This window comes from Diabrotica virgifera, chromosome 9 (assembly GCF_917563875.1).
Source record: "Diabrotica virgifera virgifera chromosome 9, PGI_DIABVI_V3a".
Lineage (NCBI taxonomy): Eukaryota > Metazoa > Arthropoda > Insecta > Coleoptera > Chrysomelidae > Diabrotica > Diabrotica virgifera.
Genome location: NC_065451.1, coordinates 110,545,625 through 110,571,397, shown reverse-complemented (window position 1 = coordinate 110,571,397; position 25,773 = coordinate 110,545,625). Strand labels below are relative to the sequence as shown.

General features: G+C 34.9%; 1 protein-coding gene across 3 annotated transcripts in view; it reads right to left on the bottom strand.

The window, feature by feature from the left end:
- LOC126892370 (tumor protein p53-inducible nuclear protein 2) overlaps positions 1 to 25,773 on the bottom strand; it is a 412,338-nt gene that overhangs the window by 6,927 nt on the left and 379,638 nt on the right. For all 3 annotated transcript variants that reach the window (XM_050661895.1, XM_050661893.1, XM_050661894.1), the window contains one exon: positions 5,481 to 6,083. In XM_050661895.1, the coding sequence (XP_050517852.1) occupies positions 5,481 to 6,080 (600 nt within the window). In that variant the 5' untranslated portion in view covers positions 6,081 to 6,083. The remainder of the gene's footprint in view (positions 1 to 5,480; positions 6,084 to 25,773) is intronic.

The following is a 25,773-nucleotide window of genomic DNA, read 5'->3' as shown; positions in this document are numbered from 1 at the left end:
CTTCGTGGACTATGCGTGCTGTGGACCCTTCGTAGAACAGTTTTATAATTCTGATATACTTGCAAGGCATTCCGTATTTCTCTAGCAATTTCCATAAGGCTTTGCGATCTACACGAGCAAACGTTTTCTCGAAGTCTATAAAGTTCACATATAGCTTATTCTGCCACTCTAATGATTGCTCTATAATCGTTCTCATCGTACAAATATGGTCAATGCAGGATCTTCGTGCCCGGAATCCAGCTTGGTTTTCTCTTATAACTTTATCAAATTCCTTCTTCATTCTTTCAAGCATGATTCGGGTCATTATTTTGCTTGTTGTGCATAGCAAGGTGATCGGCCTCCAATTTTCACATTTGGATGTGTCGCCCTTCTTAGGAATTTTTACAATTAAGCCTTGCGTCCATTCTCTGGGTAGCTCTTCGGTTCTCCAAATTTTATTTAAGTGTGTACAGTATAGAGGTGGACGTTTCGATGTCTGAATGAGAAGAAGAACCCGCTCGAGTGGTGTTGGAAGGAGATTAACGAACACCTGACACCAATTACAACAGTACATGTAGCAGATCCCGAGGCATTACTTTCCCTCATAGTGTGTATGTACTTGCAAAGCGAATGCATCCGTAACTGGGAATGCAGAAAGAGTTGTTAAACTGCTCAAGCATATGCAGCAATTACTCAGGCCTAGGATGTGATAATAGGGACGCAACCATAATAGACGAAGATTCAGAAGAGGCCGATGTTGTATTTGACAAGGACTGAAACTGACGAATAAGTTGAATACTTGAAACTGATGGCATTATAATCATCATTATTATTCAAGAAATATTTTGCGTATTTAAAATTATTTTGTTGGAATTTACTGTTGGAAAGTCACTCATGCAACATTGTCCATGGAAAGTTTAGAGTGGGTTTCTCTGTACCACAGGTTTATACGGCCTGGGCCTGTTGAAGGCTCATTCCAAAAAAGTAGCGCCCCTTAAGAAAGTGGTGAGGTTGAGTGCCCACTGAAGCAAGCATATCTTAAAACTGAAAAATGTGTTCAATATTTTTCAAAAACCTATCGAATGAGATCAAGCAAGACCCCCACGGAGGTGGGGTGGGGGGTTACTTTAAAATTTTAAATAAAAACCCCCATTTTTTATTGCAGATTTGGATTCTTTACTTAAAATTAAGCAATTCTTATTCAAAACATTTTTTCAAATTGTTGATAGATGGCGCAATAATCGAAAAAAAAACGATTTTTGGAAAATTAAATTAAAAAATGGAAAATCTCCACTAAAATGGAAAACTTAATTTTTTTGGTTTTATAGCCTAATCTTCACAACCCAATAGGTCACCATGACGCTTTAGTAACTGCAAATTTAGCATCCAAGCCTCCCCTACTATTAGTAAATTCTCATTTATATTAGTTACAAATAATATCGTTATTTAACTTAACTACATTATGAGGTGACTACTATCAAAAATAGAACGGGTTTTGCAAAACTTTCCGTCATCTTAAATGTATAAAGTGATTAGACTATGATACTTTTATGTAACAATTGTTAAAAAAAATTTATGAAAAAAAATGAACGTTTAGATTATAAAACTAGTAGATTAAACACCGACCTCGGCAACGAACCTTGGTATTTTATTCATTACTTCATTATTAATATTAAACATCAACTGAACTTTGGTATTAACTAATAGAGAAGAGCAATATAAGAATCAGTACTTACAATATTTTAATTATGAAATTTTAATTAATATTTTGAAAATGAAGAAAATCCCGTATTAATAATCTATCCCTCTACATACTCTACATACTTATACGATCTAGGCAACTATAATTTGATTTTGTTAGTTACAAATTTATATTTTTTATTTTGTTCTTCTTTTCACCGATATTAACTATTTTTCTTTTACAAACGTGTTAACTTTTATCTGTCTTATATTCGGTTTTGTTTTGCTCTACTTTTCACGCACCTAATTCTCTAATAATAACAGTCCCTAAGAACATTTTAAATTATTTATTTGTTACTTATTTCATATTAGTGTCCAATTTCCTATTTTTCTTCTACTAACATTTTTACTGTAATGATTTTAATACACAAAACTTTTTCCAAAGGTTTATAATATATTCTCTTCTTCTTCTTCTTTTTGTGTAGACATGACTGTTTTTGAATTCTATTAAGTTTTCGTTCCATCGTTTTCGTGGTCTTCCCACTGATCGTTTTCCTATTGATGAACCGTCTATCGCCGTCTTACTACTCGTATTTGTTGTCAATCGGCTTATTTGATCATATACAGGGTGTTTGGTAAAGAATGGGCCATAGCTTAACCTTAGATTCCTGAGTTTAAAATAGGTCGATTTAAGCTAACTTACCTTAGTACGAAAGTTGATAATAACCGAAATACAGGGTGTCAAAGTTAAACTTTTATTTTATTTATTCTTGAATAGTTCCTAACAGGAATGGGATAATAACACGAATTTTTTGGTAAGCAGGGGTTTTTGGGACAAGAAATGTAAATTCTCCACCAAAAATGAAAGTACATACTTTTTGAATAAAAACTTTTATTCTTTTGATATTTTTACTTAAAAAAGGTACATACTACATTCATCTCGCTAAACTCAACCGTTTTCGAGATAAACGCATTTTAAATCTGCGAGGCAACATCATTTTTTGCATAATATTGTAGTTACTCCCGAAAAATAACTTAAAACCATCAAAATTTCCAAAAATGTACGGCAAATTTCTTCAAATGGAATTTGCGATGCAATTACATAAATATGAGGACTGGCACAATTATTATGGTTTCAAGTTGATTTTTCGGGTGTAACTACAATGATATTATACAAAAAATTATGTTGCATCTCAGATTTAGAATGCGTTTATCTCGAAAACTGTTGAGTTTAGCTAAATGAATGTAGTATACGTTTTTTAAGAAAAAATATTAAGAGAATAAGTTTTGATTCAAAAAGTATGTAGAATGGGGGATAAAAAAAATTGAACGTATTAAGTGAGCGCTGAAAGACGTATGTGGCGCCCTCTGAGTAATACATCGTTTTGGTGGCGAATTTAAATTTCTCATCCCAAAAAATCCCCGCTTACCAAATTTCGTGCTGTTATCCCATGCCTGTTAGGAAATATTCAAGAATAAATAAAATAAAAGTTTAACTTTGACACTCTGTATTTCGGTTACTATCAACTTTCGTACTAAGGTAAGTTAGCTTAAATCGACCTATTTTAAGCTTAGGAATCCAAGGTTAAGCTATGGCCCATTCTTTACCAAACACCCTGTATATCTAACGATCTAACTCAGTCCTTTATGTTCTCCACCTGCTATGTGGCATATCTGTACTTTTAGCATTGTTCCATAGTGTCGTACCACCGATTTTCCTAAGCGAACGGCTCCACGGGCGAGAAATTGACGCTAGCAGTAGCCGTAAAGCGAACTTAAGGTTCCGCGCAACGGAAGAGGAATAGCCGAACTGAACCAACTACAGGACTTGTGCGTAGTCGGTTCAGTTCGGCTATTCCTTATCCGTTTCGCGGAACCTTAAGTTCGTTTTACGGCTACTGCTAGCGTCAATTTCTCGCCCGTGGAGCCGTAGCCTAAGGGTTTTCATCTTTTTGTCCTCTACGTGCTGGGTCATGTTTTAGCGGCATTTGTCATTATTCGTCTGATTTCGTTTTGTAAATTCTGCCTTTCATTTCTTCCTCGACATTTTTGTCGAGGTTATTTTTGTCTCTTACTCAGGCATCCTGCGGCTCTGTTTGCTCTATGCGTTTAGAGCTATACCCTCCAGCTCCAATGTACGCATTAGTAGATTTGCTACCATGCATTTTGTCTTTTGTGGAGAAATTACCATGTTAAATTTTCTGGCGATTACATTAATTTGGTACAGAATACGTTTTAAATATGTCCACTACGGTGGAGTACGATTACGTTGTCTGCATTGCAGATTATTTTTTGTTTTTCTCCCCTTTGGTATGTACATATTCTTTTTTCGTTCATACTTTTTTATTATTTCATCCACGATCAGGTTGAAAAGTAGAGGACTCGGGAAATCCCGTGCCTTTTCCCATTGCCAGCTTAAATCGGTTAAGTTTTACATTTTTAGTGTCGTTCTGGCAGAAATTGGAATCCACTTGTCTTGCGAACAATTGGATAACATTTTTTAATTTCCACAAGGAAAAGTTTTCCTGTAGTTGGCTGTATACCATGTAATACAAAAAATAGTAAATCCTTTATAAAAGGTATATATTTAAAATCCCTAAAAAGGGCTACATCACAATCACATAACTAGTTTTCGACTGGTTTACCAGTCATCATCAGTGCTTACGTGAAGTTTACATGCTATAGTTTAACAAAAATATGTGGGTCAAAGCCCTGTATAAGTGGTCCTGCTACCAGACTTTCACCATGTAATCTAGTCACACCACAGCTCAGATGTTACCTGGGGCATTAATTTAAAGTAGTTTAAACATTCATGCTCTAATTGGCATTTTTAACTGATGTTTCCTTAACGGACCACTTATACAGGGCTTTGACCCACATATTTTTGTTAAACTATATCTTGGTGGTTAGCATGTAAACTTCACCTAAGCACTGATGATGACTGGTAAACCAGTCGAAAACTAGTTATGTGATTGTGATGTAGCCCTTTTTAGGGATTTTAAATATATACCTTTTATAAAGGATTTACTATATATTTTTTTATTTTTTAATTTGACCTTGTCAAATGCCTTCTAAGGTTCATGAAACATAAATATGCCGGTTTATTGATTCTATATAATAGCGTCGGTGCATGATCTTCGCGACCTAAAACCTTGTTCTTCTGCTAGTGTTATAATTCCATTCAGTTTATTTGTTATCACTTTCGATTGTTAATTTTGGTCTTGTGTAATAAATTAATTCCTCTGTAGTTCTTCTGGTCCGATTTGTTTCTCTTTTGAAGAGAGACAAATAATTCGATTTTGTACTATCTGTGCGACATCTTACTTAATTAATTTTTCTTTTCTTTTTCTTACGCACGCCCACAGATTTCCAATGATTTAGAATAAGTTAAAAGGTTAGGTACATACCCAAAAAAAGAATGTTAAATAAAAGAAATACATACTATACAGTGTGTCAATAGTGTCAAAGCTATATGAAATAAATTCATTATTTCGTGAATTAGCTATTTTTAAAATAAATCACCCTGTGGATAGCCTGTATATATAATTGTGTTTATGTTTATATTACTGAATATAGAATTGAATTATCTTTCAAATGAGCTAGCACACGACCCCCATTTCTCATTAAAAAATAATCGATTACGTCATCACGCCCAGACAGATGGCGTCACTAGAATGATACAAATGCCAAAAAATCATAATTTAAAAATAGAGATCGACCTGTTTCGGAATTTATTTCCAAAATCGCTCACTCACGAAATAATTAATTTATTGAATTTGGCTGTGACACACTGTATAATAGTTATTTATTGACTACCTTACCTTTTGAGCTCGTTTGCTCTTATGCCTTTGTCTCTCCTGTTGTTGCATAACTTGCAGACGATTCAATCTGGGTACCCTGTTAACCACTGCTACGGCTTCTCCTTCTACGTTCTCTTCCTCCACTTCAAGATCCTCTTCTTCATCGCTTAATCTAGAAGCCGAAGAAGGGGGCCTTACTGGAACAGTAACGGTGAAATGCCTTCTGCTTGGGTGTATATGGTATACACTCATGCTGGGATGTTCGATAAGGAGGTTTTCCAACGGTGAGGTTTCCATATGGATAGGTCCTTCCGAGGTAAAACATGGAGGAGGTGTAACGAACCAGGATTCCTCCATGTTGGACCCGCAGGGTAGCGACGACGTTGAACTCGTTCGGGTAAGAACTCGCTCGATGACGTTATCTTCTTCGTCGATATCATCGAGACTTTCCACCGAAGAGGTATCTGAGTTGCCTTCGCTGTCCCTGTCTACAAGGACCCAATCATCTTCGTCTTCAGCCCTCAACCTCACCGCCCTGTTTTCTTCGACCCCTTCCGCTGTTGCTCCAGGTTCTTGGCTTAATACGGAGCCTAATAAATAGTTCGCCAAGTTTTGGAACATTGTCTGAAACAAAAAAAAAACGTTCATTAGTTCCCCATAAAATAATGCAGTCCAAAAAATATTAAACAAATATAATAAAAAATATAGTACAGTGGTACCAATGAATACTAATTAAATTTGCCCAAAAGTACAAGGGAAACCAAAAAAGTATTGCACATGTTGAAACAATCACTTGGAGAAGGCTTGCTTCCACCGAAACAGCTGCTGTGAGTTGGTAACTTTTTTGAAAATTATACTAAAAAATAATTGGTAGTGCATTATTTAATTATTATTTGTCAAGAGTAGGTAATACGATAACAATTGATTAAAATAGCTTATTGTTGCAAATACCAGATTGAAAATTCTGACAAATAAAATTTTGACAGAAAGCATACCTTTTACTTACCTTCCTTAAAAATAGATCCCAAATTTTGCGTAAAAGCTGTGTTTTTAAATATAAAATCTTCATTTATGTTGGTGGTTTACAGTATTCTAAATTGATTTCTAATTTTTAGTTATCTTTTTATCACTTATGTAACAATTTTTATCTTCAATTTTAAATCCCCGCAACACAATCAGATTTAAACACTGCGGCCACAAACCCTATTGTTGCCATAGTGTATTTTCGAAAGTTGTCAATCAGTTGTCACCGTAATAATGTACATTTAAACTCATTGTATTTCAAATTTTTATAGTCGGTTCGCTAATCTCACACACAACTGTCTAGTAATTTTAGTAATTTTCTGCGAAGTTAGTTACATACATTTTGAGACTAGATGTGGCTGAAAATTACTATACAACCAAGCACATGTGCTCATAGCCAATATTAAGAGTAAATTAACAACGAAACAACAATAATATTATGTATATATTAATGTAAACAGCGCGAATTATATTATTATTTACTAGAATATGTTAAATTATATCAACTGAAATTATACATTTTCCTGAACTGAACATAATTCCGAAAATTTTATGAGTTTGGTATACACTCCCACTTTTTCCAATAATTCTTCTTTTTAAATAAAAGAGTAAGTTTATTTAAGCGGTTAATAGTGTGAAGTAGGTAGGAATAATTTTTGTGTTGAGTGATTTCTACCGTGAATCTGTCAAAATGAAACTGAGTTGAGCGTGAGTGAACGAAGTTTAATTGAAATTTCTAAGCTTTTTATCTTAGGGACCGATCAAGTATTACGTAACGCAGGTGGAGGGGTCAAAAATCTTTAAAAATTGCGTTACGCAATAGTTAAACGCCCATTAGATTGCGTTACGTAGGGGGGAGGGGGGTCAAAAATCTTCAAAAATCGCGTTACGTAATACTTGAACGCTCCCTTAGGGACCGTTCAAGTATTATGTAACGCAGGTGGGGGGGTCAAAAATCTTCAAAAATTGCGTTACGCAATAGTTACCCATTAGAGTGCGTTACGTAGGGGGGAGGGGGGGTCAAAAATCTTTAAAAATCGCGTTATGTAATACTTGAACGCTCCCTTATCTTTGTAGAAAAGTAATAAATCTGTAGAATATCGTTGGAAAGTTGTCTTTGTTAATGGAAATTCTGAAAAATTTTTAGATACACAAAGCTGTGCTACATATCTCCCACATGATTGTATATTTTCCGTGCATTTTACCTCTTTTTTTCTATGGTTTACAGAACTCAGTTCTTGTTGATAAAGATATTAGTAAGAGAAGGAACTCTTATCAATTTTCAGTCTTCATTTCTTTTCTTGATTTTATTCTACCTTTATAATATAGTTTTACCATATCTAGCTAGGGAGATCCTCATAATATAAACAAGCCTAATATAAACTTAAAGATTATCTATCGTTGCAGTGTAAAAATTTGCAATTATCTAAATCTAAAACATTTTATAATATGTAATATTTTATCTATTCTAGTGGTATTTTTGCTCTCTATAAAAAACGCTTAAACTGGCCCTGTATGAAAACATGTGGAAAAACCTGAAACATGTATTACACTATAAACCCTATTAAAGAGAAACAGCCGAGATATACCCCATACACTTGTTCATGAAAATATTAAAAGAGACTCTCCTCTTTAACCTCGAAGGGCTGTAGGGACAAAGACCAGCGACTATTCCCATACCTACTCGTTTTCTAGCTTTCCCCTACCAGTATTCACTCTCATTTAATATGGTAACACATTAATTGTTTTATCTATACAATTTAAATCATTCATTATCATACATAATATATTAAAGTAATAAAATGCTGCAGACAAGCAGATCAAGTAAGTTCTGTGAAATGGAATAAGATATACATACATACAGTGAGTGTTAATATTACTCGTAGCATAAATTAAGCATTTTCAATGCAATTATTTGAAACTCATTGTAAGATTCAATCAAAGGTAATAGTAAGGACATAACTTTTTGAACATGACGTGAAAGAACACGAAAAGCTTACGTTTGTCTTTAGAACTTATAATACTTTTATCCATTAATCACTGACATGCGTTACGTCATGCCTTGCCGAAAATATAATATTTTGTTGTAAAACGTAAAACGTGTTTTATAAAAAATTTCTAGAACACTATCTGTGTACCTTCAAGTGGTGTGTAATTAATAATTGTACTCGCTCCCAGCTGTAGCAGTTTAAGTATGGTTTAGTCTTTGATCTACGTTGACGTAAAGTTTTCTTGCGGTATCACGTACCGCAGGTCAGTGTTTACGTTTCTATAGTTGTTTAAAGTTCATCCAGTTGTTCTACCTTCAAGTGGAAAGCACTTTTGCTATTTTTGAGTTGCCAATACTTCAATTTTTTGACCATCAAACCTTCACCATTTTCCTAATACATATTACGCATGCGTTCATAATTTTCTTGAAAAAATAAAGTTTATTTTATTTGGAAAAGTATTTTATTCTACAGCAGGATGAAGAATCTTTCGGAAGCTGATGTAAAAAATAAATATATTGATATAAGACAAATTCATATTGAAAACAAAGGAGAATAGGCAACGGTATGACATACCGCATGTCAGAGTCTACGTCCTGAAACATCCACGTCCCGTCAGTAGTTAAGGGTTAAAGCAAATTTTAAGGAGGTCTTGAAAGAGATGACAGTAAGTCATAATACATTAGGTTTATGAGAGCTAATAGTAAACAAATACCAATCTTTGTTTTAGATCTTAGTTTGTAGATTAGCAGGAAGTAATATTAGACGGAAATTGGTTATCAGTGTTTAGTACGTATTGAAATTTCAACTCTAGCACAATGACCTGATCAAAGGGTTGTACTGTTAAGTGTTTCTTTAATATAAACAAAAATGAGTATTGGTCATTGACCTACAAGATATTCTGTCGACACAAGATGAAAGGTTGCAATTGAATGAGAATTATGAGCCTTAAGTGGAACTGAACGGGGCATATAGCTTGTCGGGTAAAAGGTGCACACAACGAATAATACACTGGAGACCAAGACAAAAAGCCAATCGAAGCAGAGCCAACAAGATGGTCTGATGTCATAAAACGGATCGACAAAAATTGGATGCAAACAGCACAAAACAGAAATACAGTCAAACCCGCTTATTAGAATACCCGTTAAAGGAATATCTTGGTTTAAGGAATAGACATTTGAGGTCCCAAACCCGCTTATTAGAATACCGGTTAAAGCAGCGTTTCCCAAACTTATTTTTCCGTGGCCCGGTTATTTTTGTTCTTATCTTTCGTGACCCACTAATTGTTTTGCGTACCCTGGTGTGTGTGTGTACAAGAAAACATATTTAAATATTTATTATAGTTTTCTATTATATTTTAATAAAGAATCATTAGCTCAAAAAAATGTAATAAAACAAAATAAAACTCAAATACTTTATTAATGAGAAGTATGCAGTTGTTTCTAGTTAAATAAGACCTTCCGAGTTTGGAGGAAAAGATGTTAATTTTATCCTCAGGTCCGGTTCAACCTCCAAACGGTTCCTATATTTATTTTTGAGGAAAACCAGTGTTGAAAACCCTGACTCACACCTCACACTAATAGATCGTAACAAAAGGAATTAGAAAGTTTATCGGTTTTAAAAATATATATTTTATAAACAAAGCCAAAAATCAGTCAATATCTAAATCCGGAAGTCTCGGATTCTACGTCCATTGTAAATGGATTCCTTATCCATGCTTTGTTGCTGAGGATGGGGGAGGGGGGAATTTTTCTTCAGATTTGCCTCCAGTCCAAGCAGATGTTCCTTGAAAGTCGCTGGAATCTCATCCGGCAATGAATTCACGTTTTACTCTTTTTGCGGTTCTCTTAGCTTTGTAATTTCATGCTTCCGCACGGCGTGTTCACAAATTAAGTTTTTTTGTTGCAGCTTCCACCTTTTCTTGTCCTTTAAATACAGCCATATTGCTACCTTGTAATGTCATATTTAAATTGTTCAAGAAGTCAAGAATATGACAAAGATAGGCTACCTTGATTACCCAATTGACATCATGAAAACTGTATTTAAATTGAAATATTGCATCCCTAGCCGTTGGTGGCTGTTGTTCTAAGAACATTGAAATTTGCTCTTTCAATTGAATAAGTATTTTTAAAACATTCCCTTTTGATAGCCAAAGCAGAGAATAATCTTGAGTTCAGTGGGCGAGATTTTATGAAGTTTATAAATTTTACACTCTTGCATAGATTAGGTTAAAAACAGTGGCATTTTTTTGACAGCTAATTCCTCTCTGGGATACACATTGCACCCAAACACATTCTGGTGCTTCGGCTTTGATCCTCGGAAAAGCCTGGCCTGGAAAAGCCTGGTGTCAGTCAGAGCGCGGCTTTACAGCAAGATGTGAAACGGCGAGGCGACCCGGCATTTTGCTTTCGTGGCCCGGTACCGGGTCGCGACCCACTATTTGGAAAACGCTGGGTTAAAGGAATATCTTGGTTTAAGGAATAGAAATTTGAGGTCCCAAAACGTTTTTACTAGGCTTATATGATCGGTTATTAGAATATCCCTGTTATAGGAATACTTTTTCTTGGCACGACGGCTATTCCAATAAGCGGGTTCGACTGTACATGGAAAATACTGAGGGAGACCTATATCCAGCAGTGGATAGATCCGGGTTGAATGATGATGATATTTTGATAGAAAAGTGAATGAAAGAGGGCAGAGAATGTTCTTCAGGTTTTAATAATTTGGTATCCTAAGTTTTTAGTGATATGAATATGATAGAGTCGATAGAGTCAAAATGTATTGAGCAAAGGAACATTTGGGTATACCAAAGAAAATGATCAGGCTAGTTAAAATGACTCTAAATAACGCTATCTATGAAATTGCTTGGCAGGGTCACATTTCAGATCAATTTACGGTTGCAAAAGGCTTGAGACAGGGAGATCCTTTATCCACTACATTATTCAACCTAGTGTTAGAAATTGTAATCAGAAAATGCAACCTGAAGGTGGAAGAAACGATCATGAAAAATGAGCATTTTGACCATTGCTTGGCATTTTCTGACGATATAACGATCCTAGCAAGAACCGCGAGAGAATTAAGAAGAGTTGTGAAAAAAATATTGAAATTCGGATTGGAACTCAAAAACAAAACCAAATGATGGGAAGGACAGAAAAAAAGAAGACTTTAGTGTGAGGTCTGTAAGTGGGAAAAGCTATAGTTTTAAAAGGGTAGGCAAACTCCGTATATAAAAAAAGAATGTGTGTGTACTTTGTACGCACGTCAGAAGTTATACTTCTATTATATGATTTCAACGAAATAAATATACTTTTATTTGTATGTTATTTAAATATTAAACTACATAATTTTAATACTTACCACTTACAAAAAATTTTTATTAAAACAATACCAGAAATAAACAAAAGGTCCCACGTCCGGATTTGAACGTGGGACATCTCGGTCTCTAGTCGAATCTCTACCAATAAGCTACCACGGATCTGTGTACATCGCATCTCGGACATAATTACAATCACGGTGACAAATTAATCAAGTGAAGTATAAAAATGTTTTAATAATACTCCCGAGCAAGACAAATCCAAAGACACAAAAATTATAATAAATATATTTATTAAAAACACTAAAATATTTTCTTTCCACACATTTATTGAACTGATACATACATACCTTGAAAGATTTAGAGTATATTTTATATTCTTTGGATTTAGCAACGAACTCCATACTGTCTGTGTGCGCATGAGCCCAGGATAATAAAAATTCACTCCCAATCGCGCCTAAAGAAGTATAACTTCAAAAACCGTAATTAGACTCGCAGTAACTTATGCCTGCAGAGACATGGACGATAAATAAGGAGAGGATTCTCTGGAAAGATGAGAAAGAAAAATATGGAGACGCCCTACCATCACCAGATTCGTCAAGAATTTTAGAACATTTAAAACCATTGTGATTACTTTTTATCAATTAAGTAGATAGTAAAATAAACTAAACATTGATTTTCAAAAGGTTTTAGCAGCTAACTGATGTAGTAGGTGTTTCAATTTTATGTTAAATTTGATTATACAAAAAGAAATAATATAGCATATGTTAATTTATTTGTTTTTTTATAAATCAAGGATTAGTATTAATATAATGATATTCCGTTCTACATTGTATTATAGTTTCTTAGGTCAGTTTGCATTCAAGGGCGTCTAGTTTGTTTATTTTTAAGAATGATCGATTCTATGTCACTTTTTATAATAACCAATTATTATTATAGTTATTACCATTTTAAATCGTTTCAAAAACCCACGTTATTGTAAATACGTCTGTTCAAAAGTTGTCAACTTAAGTAGATTAAATGGCAACATTAAGAAATAAGTACATTACAAAAGTAAACGACCAAGAGGAAGACCACAGATGAGTTGGGCTGATGAAATTAAAAGAATAGCCGGAACAAATTGGAAATAAAAAAAACAGTAAAATCCTTTAAAATATATTTAAAATCCCTAAAACGGGCTACATCACAATCTTGCAAAATTGGAAATATGTTGCTCAGGATAGAGACCGATGGAAGGATTCGGGAGAGGCCTATGTCGAAACATGGACGATAGAAGGCTAAAAGGAATCACAAATGATTACTTTAATACTTAGGCCTCGTACATCTAAGTGCGGTTTGTAACGTTGACGTTGCGGTTTACCTGAAAATCCCAACCGCTGCGGTTCAAGTTAACACATACTCCGTCTAATATACTTACCGTTGTACGTCATCCGCGTCATAGCCCGTGACGTCACATGATACCGACTTCGTATGACTGATATACCAACTGAAATATTTAGGCGGTAGGTGTGTTCTTTTTTTAGAATTATTTTGCCGGGTACACTGGAATTACAGCCATTAGACATATTTTATTACATACGCGTAGAAATAATATTTGAAGATTTCTATTAATGTACATTTAAAGAAACATTCCCTAACTTGTTTTATTTAATTTGTATAAGTGGAATATAAAGCGTTTTATAAAGCACACTCGTTCGGATTACACTATAACTGCAATCGAACAAAGGTGACATTTTGGCATAATTTCTAAAGTTTTTATTTATTTACATTCAATATTAATTTGTTTTGTTGTATAATCCACGTATGCAATAATTATGTGATCTATTTGATTTAAAATGGATTCAGGATTTTTTTATTCTTTGGCAACTATGTCAACTTAGATCTCTGTTAGGGCTTGTTTATATGCAGGCGGTTTGCCAACGGCGACGCCGTGATTTACCTGTTTTCCCCGTTTTACTTGATCTCACCCTAATGCCGCCTTTGAAGTCACCAAAATAAAGAGAGGGAAAACAGGTAAATTGCGACGTCGACGTTGGCAAACCGCCCTATATGAACAAGGCCTAAATATATTACACGAACGTAGAAACAAATAATGCAACCGCTCAACATCGTACACATACAACCGCCAGTTTACCAGCGTTTAAACTGGTAAATCGCGGCGTAACCGCCTGCATATAGATAAGCCCTTAAAATACGTCAATGGTAAGTTGTGATGAATAAAAACATTTTTTTTTCAACATAATTTGTTTATAGCAAACGATTGCGCTTTGTTCATAAATAATGCCTCTTTCTGAAAACAGCCTTCTAACTATTTACACTGTTGCCAGGAGATGATAGATAAATCTTCGCGAATTTTGTAAGGATTGGATACGCTTTTGCGTTTGCTGACAAGTTTGGTAGTGACTTCTTCTCTAGGTGCCGTTTCCGTTTCGAAGGTTGGCAATCATCAGAGACTGCGGCAGAGACATCAGATACTGTTGAGACTGCGGCTCTAAATAATTCGTTGTTATAATACTACATCCAAACCATTCCCTAAGGTTCTTCAGCCATTAGTTATGACTCCGGATCTTTTTTCCTGGATTTTCCTTGCATAATGACCTGGAGTATTAGACAATTATCTCCTCTCATCACATGTCACATATATCTCAGTTTTCTTCTCTCAATTATGAGAAGTATGTACTTCTCTTTCCTTATGCATACGGTTCATTACCTCTACGTTGGTTATTCTGTCTACCCACAAAATTTTCAGTACATCCACACTTCGGCACATTCACATCTCGAATGTCTCTAGTCTCATCACGTCAATTTTCTTCAGTGTCCACGCTGCCATCCTGTAATATAATATGGATAGCATATAGCACCTCAACAGTGGTATTTTTAACTCAAGATTTAAGTCCCGACAGTACAGAAGCCTCTTCATTCTTGTAAATGTGCTTCTGGCCTGTTCGATTCTGATTCGTATTTCTTGAGAGTTGTCATTGTTTTGTCTTTGTTATTATCATATTATATTTTGTCTTGCTTATGTTGAGCGATAGTCCATATTCTTCACTTACCGCGTTCACTTTATTAATCAGTATCTGTAGGTTTTCATGTGATTCGGAAATTCGGCTAAAAGAACTGTATGATCAGCGCATCTCAGGTTATTTATGATTATGGCAATAATTTTAATACCTACGTTTTGTTCATCCATTGCCTTACTTAATATGTGTTCCGAGTATATCGTATTAAATAATATTGGTGAAAGTATGCATCCTTGTGTAACACCTCTTTGTATTCCTATTTGTTCTAATGTTATGTATTCTATTCTCGCTACTGCTTTTTGGCCATAGTATAAGTTTGAAATTATTCTTATATCTCTTGAGGTCTAACAGGACGTTAAGTGCGAATAGTGCCTCCCTTGTTCCAAAGGTCTAGGATCTATCGTAAAGATGTCTAGATATGAATCAAGGATTGTACATACGTGTGTTTTATAGACTTGGAAGCGATAACTTCCAAGTTGCCAAATAGTAGATTTTCGTTCGGGACTCGCAGAATACCGCATGTGTGTGCCCGGCTTTAAATATGAGTACAAGACGATAAAACATTGTTACGTCTGGTATACATACATCTTTAAATCATATTCCTCATTCTCATAACATAGAAATGCGACAATGACTACCTACTTTACTTATTATTATGTTACTTCGACATACACAATACTAAATGCTAAGGTTATATTGCATGAACTCATAATATTTTCCATGATTGAATCCGAAAAAGGAAATACTTGAAGGATGTAGACGTCGATTGAGGTCAAAACGTAATAAAGTTTCTAGTTGATTTGATTTTTATATCAGTACCTACATAATGCTGATTATTTTTTAATATCAATCAGTGTACATGCAATTGTGGTATTCCGCAAATCGATTTAAAACTGTTTTTAAGAAAGCGCCGGTTTTACAGAAACGAAACCTATTTGAAAACTATTCTAAAAATTTGAATATGCAAGTGCGTATTTTACTAATGGCAAATAATATGGCAAAAAATATAATGACAAATAAATATAATAATGGCAAAAAATATAATGACAAATCAAAACAAATCACCACTCAAAATCCTGTCAATACTCCCAATTTAAATATACCTACCCAACATCATAGCCATAATTTCAACAGGATGAGTTATAGAGATGCTGTCATTGGAAACATAAATGAAGACAACAAAAATAACAATGAATTAGCAGATCAACTATCAAATTTCCTAAATGAATTCAAAAATATGTTCTCTCAACTCTTAAACCAAAATAGCATGATTTTAACCATGTTAACCAGAGTCATTAACAAAGTAACAAAATAATGACAAAGTCGTTACGAATTGCGTCGTGGAATGCTAATGGCATTTCAAACCATATACTAGAAATATCTTTATTTTTAAAAATGAATAATATAGACATTCTCTTAATATCTGAAAGCCATGCCACAGAGAGAACGGTTACTAAGATACCTTACTATACTGTGTACTACGCAAATCATCCAGACGGAGGAGCACATACAGGTTCTGCCGTTATTATTAAATCAAAAATTAAACACTATGCAGTCCAACCTTATATCACGGAAAAAATCTAAGCAGCAATCATTAAACTTGAAACAAATACGTCTCTCAGTGTAGCATCTATCTACAGCCCACCTAGACATCCCATTTCAAGCGAAGAGTATCATGATTTTATACAAACTCTTGGATCCAAATTCATAGTAGCAGGAGACTGGAACGCCAAACACACCACATGGGGTTCCAGATTAATCACGCCTAAAGGCCGAGCATTAATGAATACTATTCCACAAAATAACTTAAGATATTTATCAACAGGAGAACCCACATACTGGCCTACGGACCCCAACAAAATCCCAGATTTGGTAGATTTTGCTGTCACAAAAGGGATATCTGACCTCCATAGTGCAATAAAGTCAAACTTCGATTTAACATCAGACCACAGCACAATAATAATAACTTTAAGCACACACATAATATGGAGAAGATTACCACCCAAACTGTCAACAAAGACAAACTGGGATATTTTCCAAAATTCTGTAAATAAAAATATTAGACTAGATTTTAGGATAAAAGAAAACCAAGAGGTAGAGGAAGCAGTAGACTATTTTAACAACAGTTTTACAAACAGTAGGGTGGGAAGCAACACCGCAGCGTCAAAGAAGTGTGCAAGAAAACCATAATATTCCCCTCCATATAAGAGAACTTATAGCAGAAAAAAAAGAGCTCGACGCATATGGCAACAAACGAGAAATCCATTAAATAAAACGTATCTTAATAGGATAAGTCATAGACTAAATAGAGCACTACATGAGGAAAAAAACGACTCCTTCCAGTTTTATGTTTCGAACCTCTCATGTGAAGACCACTCTATATGGAAAGCTACAAAAAAATTTACCGACAATAACAAATTCACCTTTAAGAAAAACAGATATGACCTGGGCCCGCACAAATGAAGAAAAAACCACAGTATTCGCAGAGCATCTTGCAACTGTATTCTCAGCACCAGAAAACAATGACGATGAAGATGACGATATAAAAAAGTACCTCGAAACTCCATGTCAACTATCTCTTCCTCTGACAACATTTACTCCGACAGAGGTTCGACAACAAATAAAAACGCTAAATCCTCAGAAAGCTCCTGGCTATGATTTGATAACAGGAGAATTACTTCAGAAGCTACCGAGAAAAGCAGTGGTGTTATTAACAGTAATATACAATAGGACTACGTCTTCGCTACTTTCCAATACAATGGAAATTAGCTCAAGTTACTATGATTCCGAAACCTGGTAAACCCACAACTCAAGCAAGTTCATATCGCCCGATAAGCCTAGTCCCAATAATGTCGAAAGTATTAGAACTGCTACTATTACATAAAATCGAGCAAATTGTCCCCATAAACGAAATTATACCACAACACCAATTCGGATTTAGACGTGAACACTCAACCATACAACAATGCCATAGAATAGTAAATATAATTAAAACAACTCTTGAAGAGAAAAAGTTTTGTGCTGGAGTGTTTCTCGATATACAACAGGCATTTGATAGGGTATGGCATCAAGGTCTCCTCTATAAACTGAAATTACACCTAACAGACCAACTATACTTTATTCTAAAATCATATCTTACTGACCGATATTTCCAAGTCAAAATTGAAGACAACTTCTCAAATTACCACATCATCCAATCTGGCGTACCACAGAGTAGCGTTCTCGGCCCATTTCTATATCTGATATTAACAGCCGACGTTCCAACCAGAAATGATAGGTACCTTCTTAGCTACTTTTGCCGATGATACGGGAATCTTGGCAGTAGATGTCGACCCTAATGTAGCATCACAAAAAGTTCAAAATCATTTAGAATTTAGACCAATTACAAAACTGGCTCAAGCGATGAAAAATAAATGTTAATGCCAGCAAATCAGTAAAAATTACTTTTAAAACCAGAAAATCTACATGTCCTCAAGTTTCTATAAATAATACTCCGATTCCCATCAAGCCAGTTGTCAAATACTTGGGATTGCATCTGGATGAAAAACTCATATGGAAAACACACATTAAAGTTAAACGTAAACAATTAGATCTTATCTAACAATAAAACACTGAAAACGTTTGTTTTCTATGCTTCCACAAAATTTATTATATCTAAGTGACTACAGCTGTTTCGGCGGAGTGCCTTTCTCAAGTAATATAGTTTACAATGTGTTTGCCTTTTTAATCTTCAACTGAAGAGGTTGAGGAGTGGGGAGCTGTTTGTCTCGAGTTGGTCATTCAGAATTATATCTGTATTTTTCAGTTTATTAATTTCCATAGATTCTAAAAAAGATAGCTTAAGGCCTTTATTTTGAATATGTAGAATTTGAAACTCTTCATTGAAAGAATGATTATGATCTAGAAGGTGAAGTGCGTATGTAGAAGTGTCTGTTTTTCTATTGTTGAATGCCCTTTTGTGTTCTGCTATCCGTTTGTCAAAAGTTCTGCCAGTTTGACCGATGTACGTTTTCGGACAGTCACCACAAGTTAGTTTGTACACACCACTCTGTAGTTGCTTTCTCTTTCGGCTTTTATTGTTCTTAATATATTTGCTTAAGTTGTTGTTAGTTCTGAAAGCTGGTGTTATTCCTTTCTTTTTTATGTATCTGGCTATTGTTGTTGTTATCTTGCCAGTATATGTGAGAGAGCAGAAGGTACTGGGTTCTTTCTGTGGTGGTGGATACACTAATTTCAGGGCTTTCTTATGGAGTTTTTGGTTTAAAATTTTGTTAACTGTTTGTTCGTTGTAGCCGTTGTTTACTGCTATTTGTTTAATGATGTTTAGTTCTATTTCGAAGTTATTTTTTGTCATGGGAATTTCTGTCAGTCTATGTATCATGCTATGGTAGGCTGCTAATTTGTGTTGTGTAGGATGGGATGATGAATTGTGTATAGTTGCGTCAGTATGGGTAGGTTTATGATATACGGAGAACTCATGTTTGTTGTGTAGTCTGGAAATCGTTACATCTAGAAAGTTTATAGAGTTATTCTGTTCTGTTTCTACTGTAAACTCAATATTATTATGAAGTGAATTAATATATGATAGAAATTGGTCAAGTTGTCTGTTAGTTCCTGTAAAGCATACTAGTATATCATCCACGTATCTCCACCAATATAAGAACTGTTTAAATACGGGATGTTTAGAAATTGTTGTTTCAAGTTGGTTCATAAATATATCTGACAGCAATGGGCTTAGAGGATTACCCATAATAAGTCCTGCACTGTTGTTTGTGTATATTTGATTATTGAATTCAAAATAGTCTTGATTTATGCAAATACAATATACACAAACAACAGTGCAGGACTTATTATGGGTAATCCTCTAAGCCCATTGCTGTCAGATATATTTATGAACCAACTTGAAACAACAATTTCTAAACATCCCGTATTTAAACAGTTCTTATATTGGTGGAGATACGTGGATGATATACTAGTATGCTTTACAGGAACTAACAGACAACTTGACCAATTTCTATCATATATTAATTCACTTCATAATAATATTGAGTTTACAGTAGAAACAGAACAGAATAACTCTATAAACTTTCTAGATGTAACGATTTCCAGACTACACAACAAACATGAGTTCTCCGTATATCATAAACCTACCCATACTGACGCAACTATACACAATTCATCATCCCATCCTACACAACACAAATTAGCAGCCTACCATAGCATGATACATAGACTGACAGAAATTCCCATGACAAAAAATAACTTCGAAATAGAACTAAACATCATTAAACAAATAGCAGTAAACAACGGCTACAACGAACAAACAGTTAACAAAATTTTAAACCAAAAACTCCATAAGAAAGCCCTGAAATTAGTGTATCCACCACCACAGAAAGAACCCAGTACCTTCTGCTCTCTCACATATACTGGCAAGATAACAACAACAATAGCCAGATACATAAAAAAGAAAGGAATAACACCAGCTTTCAGAACTAACAACAACTTAAGCAAATATATTAAGAACAATAAAAGCCGAAAGAGAAAGCAACTACAGAGTGGTGTGTACAAACTAACTTGTGGTGACTGTCCGAAAACGTACATCGGTCAAACTGGCAGAACTTTTGACAAACGGATAGCAGAACACAAAAGGGCATTCAACAATAGAAAAACAGACACTTCTACATACGCACTTCACCTTCTAGATCATAATCATTCTTTCAATGAAGAGTTTCAAATTCTACATATTCAAAATAAAGGCCTTAAGCTATCTTTTTTAGAATCTATGGAAATTAATAAACTGAAAAATACAGATATAATTCTGAATGACCAACTCGAGACAAACAGCTCCCCACTCCTCAACCTCTTCAGTTGAAGATTAAAAAGGCAAACACATTGTAAACTATATTACTTGAGAAAGGCACTCCGCCGAAACAGCTGTAGTCACTTAGATATAATAAATTTTGTGGAAGCATAGAAAACAAACGTTTTCAGTGTTTTATTGTTAGATAAAATGAACTTCCATCAAGTAACGGTCGAATCCATCAATTAATTAGATCTTAAACTAAAAAATATGAACTGGCTATTTAACAAGAAGTCTCAGTTATCTCTTGGAAATAAACTGCTTCTGTCCAAAGCTATACTTATACCAGTTTGGTCTTACGGAATAGAACTATGGGGCTGCAGTAAACCTTCAAATACGAAGATACTCCAAACATTCCATTCCAAAATTCTCCGTATGATAAGTAAAGCTCCATGGTATGTATCCAACCAGACTCTTCACAATGATCTGGACATCCCACTAATCAAGGACTTAATAAAAAATCCTTCAATAAAATATAAAAATCGCACCACTGACCACACCAACGATTTGATAAATAATTTATTCACCCAACCACTTGCTGACAGAAGACTAAAGAGAATATGGCCAGACGATCTACCACAATAAACAATAATACTAAGCCAAGCCGCACACCAAAGAAACATGAAACGAAAAACATGAAACATGAAACGAAAAACATGTTCCATGAAAAGAAAACACTGCTAAACAAATCTCAAAGTCCGCCTACCAATGAAACGAGTGTGATTCATGCTCATGACACATTTTTATTTTCGGAGAGTTTCATAATTGGCCGGACATATATTTGTTTAGCAGTGGTTTATTTCCATGAAACGTAATTTACGTTTCATGTTTCTTTTGTCTGCCTTAGCCCGACCGCACATCAAAGAAACATGAAACGTAAATTACGTTTCATGGAAATAAACCACTGCTAAACAAATATACGTCCGGCCATTTATGAAACTCTCCGAAAATAAAAATGTGTCATGAGCATGAATCACACTCGTTTCATTGGTAGGCGGACTTTGAGATTTGTTTAGCAGTGTTTTAGTTTCATGAAACATGTTTTTCGTTTCATGTTTCATGTTTTTCGTTTCATGTTTCTTTGGTGTGCGGCTTGGCTAAGAGAACCGTCACTGGATGGTACCTACTCACCTTAATTTACTTTCAGACTATTGACTTACTTTGTGTTTAGAGTAGATTGTAAAAATGCAGTGTATAAAATAAAATAAAGAATTACTAATGGCTTAGTCTCCAGTTAGGTTACTTGACGACTACAGTCGGAAAAATGAAAGAATACCCATGAACGAACATATAAAACACGCTGTATTTTCCTGTCACCGGGTCACAAAGAAAATTGCCCAGCGCAAGTACATGTTATAATAATTATTACATGTACTTGCGCTGGCCAATTTTTTATGTGACACGGTGACAGGAAAATACAGCGTGTTTTATATGTTCGTTCATGGGTATTCTTTCATTTTTCCTACTGTACTTCTTTCTACTTCATGTACCATGTTTTGTCTTGCCATGAAAATTGGTCCGAGTTAGCCGGGTTATCGGAGGCCGAGTTATCGGGGTTCCACTGTACTTCTTTGGACATGTTATTCACTGCTGCTCACACTTGCAGGCGTTTACCGCAGTTTGTGACGTTTTAGAAACTGCGAATGGTGGTAGCTTTATTTTTGCTTTTTGGTTTTCAATTATCTTACTTCTTTATGGGTTTCCGCAGTGATATCACCGACAATCTTTTTTTAATTTGGTATATGTATTTTAGTCTTTGTATTTGTTAAAAGAATTATCAGCAATTCAACAATACTATTATATGTTATACAACCAGTTTACAACCATGACCTGGATCTAGGGCCTTACTTAATAAGTTATTAATAACACAACAGAAATAAACTTATTCGATGTGATATTTTCCAGTGAAACCTTCTGAAGGTAAAAGAGATCTCCATGCTGGGAGCGTCGCTAATTATTCTGTAAGCACCTACAAGCCTCGTACTGCTTGATTCGTATACCACGCGCTATGAGACCAGGCTATGAGACCACTTCAGAGCAGTTTCTACGTTGTTTCAAAACCGTTGACGAAAGATGGTTCATTGGTACACACCAGAGACCAAGGAACAGACGATACAGTGGACTTCACCCCGCGAACGTGCTCCAAAAAGGGAGAAGACTGTCCAATCGGTCGAAAAAGTGATGGACACCATTTTCTGGGATTCACAAGGTGTGATCTATATCTAACTTTGGGGAAGAAAAACTTGAAAAAATCACTCGCCGCCGGGCAGAAATTTAAGTCGAATAAGGAGTTCATCACCGCCACAGTAACGTGCATTGCAGACTTCGAGAAAACGTATTTTTCAGACGGGTTAAACAAGGTGGAGAATCGTTGGGTCAAGTGTATCCAGCTAAAAGGAGACTACGTTTAGAAATTACCACATTTCCAAAATTTTCGTTTTTGTTTGAAGGCTAAGCACTTATCGGACCGCCCTAGCCCTTTCAACACGTACCCACACAATTGTGTGGGTTTGGTTTGAACTGATGTAAAACTGCTAAATAGTAAAATCTAGCGTTCAGTACGAACGACGATGGTTGTGTAGGTTCCAGTGTTGTGCTTTGCGCTACCTTACGCGATTGTTGAATTTATTTTGATTCGACAGTCACAACTTGTTTTGCAACTAAGGAGGGTCGTCAATTCTGTAAGAAATGTAAATAGAGTTGTGTTATTAAAAAATGTAAGTGCCTGTAGATTACTAACACATGTTTATTTAAAGCACCTATACATAGATATTTTCAAAAATGATATTAATAACTTTCAAATATCCAATTACATCACTACCAACACAATTGTGTGGGTTGGGGGATCGTTATTGCCGTTCTCTCCGTTTGCAGATTTTGACTTTAACAAACCAGAAGATATCGAGGAGGTACAAATATAAACACTATTAATAAAGATTTAGAACTAGAAGGCTTCTGTGATGACTCAGATTCTGATACGATGTGGAATAAGGAGCCAAATAGCCTTAGCAAAAGCCTCTAAGACAGCCATTTTTCGGATTTTGACCAAGAAGGAGATAGTCATGAGAATTCCCTAATTCACAACACAAACACATCTTCCCAAAATGACATTGAGGTTCCTGGTACTTCCGGTGTAACTGCAGCTCCCATAAAAACTTACAATAATAATACGGGTGGAGTAGATATCTGCGACCAGGAACTTATAGGAATATTATAGAATCTGGATAAAAACCAGAAAGCTGACATTAAAAGTCATTCTTGATTTTTTAGATTTAGCCGTAGTAAATGCGTGGAAGGAATACCCGAAAATTGTAGGGCAAATAATATGCCGAAATCGAAAATACGAGATCTTCTTACATTTAGAATGGAAGTTGGTGAGAGTTTACTAGCGTCACCTAAAAGAAAAAGATCAGATCAAGAAGTGGACGAATAGGTCGAACAGGAAGAAGAAACACAAGGCGAAACATAAATCAGGCCACAAAATGATCGAACTGCACAACCAGCTGAAATAAAAGGTTATGTGGGTACGAACATTGGTCAAATATTGACCACTTAACTACAGCAAGATTTTGCAGGTCAGGTTGTAAAGGCGGAACCCATGCCAGATACCTTAAATGTGATGTTTACCTACAGTAGGAAAAATGAAAGAATACCCATGAACGAACATATAAAACACGCTGTATTTTCCTGTCACCGTGTCACACAAAAAATTGGCCAGCGCAAGTACATGTAATAATTATTGTTACATGTACTTGCACTGGACAATTTTCTTTGTGACACGGTGCCAGGAAAATACAGCGTATTCTATATGTTCGTTCATGGGTATTCTTTCATTTTTTCGACTGTATATCTCACTACAGACCAGAACTGTTTTTGGAAATTTCATACCAAATAATATGTGTTTTAATGCTAATGTATTAGTATCTTGCACAGTTTGCGTAAAACAAAACCCAACCTATACAGTTGTGTGGGTATTATATTTCGAGACACCCTGTATAAAGAATTATTTTATCATTTTTTCTGTATTAATTTAGACATAGAACATAGAGTACAAAGTTTCGAAATATTTGTTGAACATTTTTTGTTGCCGTGCTGAAAGGGCTAGTATAGTAATAATTTGTGGTGTTTTCTTACTGACCTCTCTTGTTAACGCAAATGTAGATATATTGCTTGTTGAAATCAATATAAAGCCTTTTTTGCGATATCGTCAGATTATTTCAATTGTCAGCCAAGCCCTTGATTATATAATAAAAGTTGAACCAAATTTAATCAAATTATCGGTGAACCCATTGAAATTGTTGTATTATTCAATTTGAAAAAAATTATCAGAATTTTAGTGACGATCAACGTTATTATCTTTTTTGAGGAAACGTTTGAAATTACATCATCTTTACAGAAATAAATTGGTGAAATAATTACACCACGAAATTTGGTTTTATTTTGTTGGTTTTAGATTTGGCTTTGTTTTGTCTCTTTGCGCTAAAACCAAACAGGTGATAATGCTATCAGTAAAACTGTGTATAAGTACTTTAAAAATATATGTTAAAAGGGGACAAATAAATTATTCTTGATGTAATAAAAATAAAATCACTGTTTTAATTGATTACCTACTCATTAAATCGACCAATTCAAGAAAACAAAAACATCATCATCTCTTTGTCTTATCTCTATGCGATGCGGAGTCGACTTCCGTAATTGCATTTCTCTATACAATAATTCTATCTTGAATTGTATGGAGATAATTAATTAATCCCCTTTACCAACATATCCCGCCTAATCGTTTCCCCCTCCCCCAGGTCTTCTCTGGTCTTATCCAGATAGACTGGTATAATGGGAGATATCCAATCTCATTGGTATAATGGGAGATATCCAAAAAGAAAATAACATCATATTACAAATAGATGGAGAAAAAACATATTCGTTCAAAACAGCTAAAGAAATTAATTACCTGGGAGCCAAAATAGATGAAAATGTTCATGAGGAAGGGGATATAAAGGCAATATTAGCTAAAGGAAATAAAAAGTATGGAGAATTACGAACTTTAATGAAATCCCAAATACGTATCAAGAAAAACAAAAATCAGAATTTATAAGACTGTTATCAGACCTAT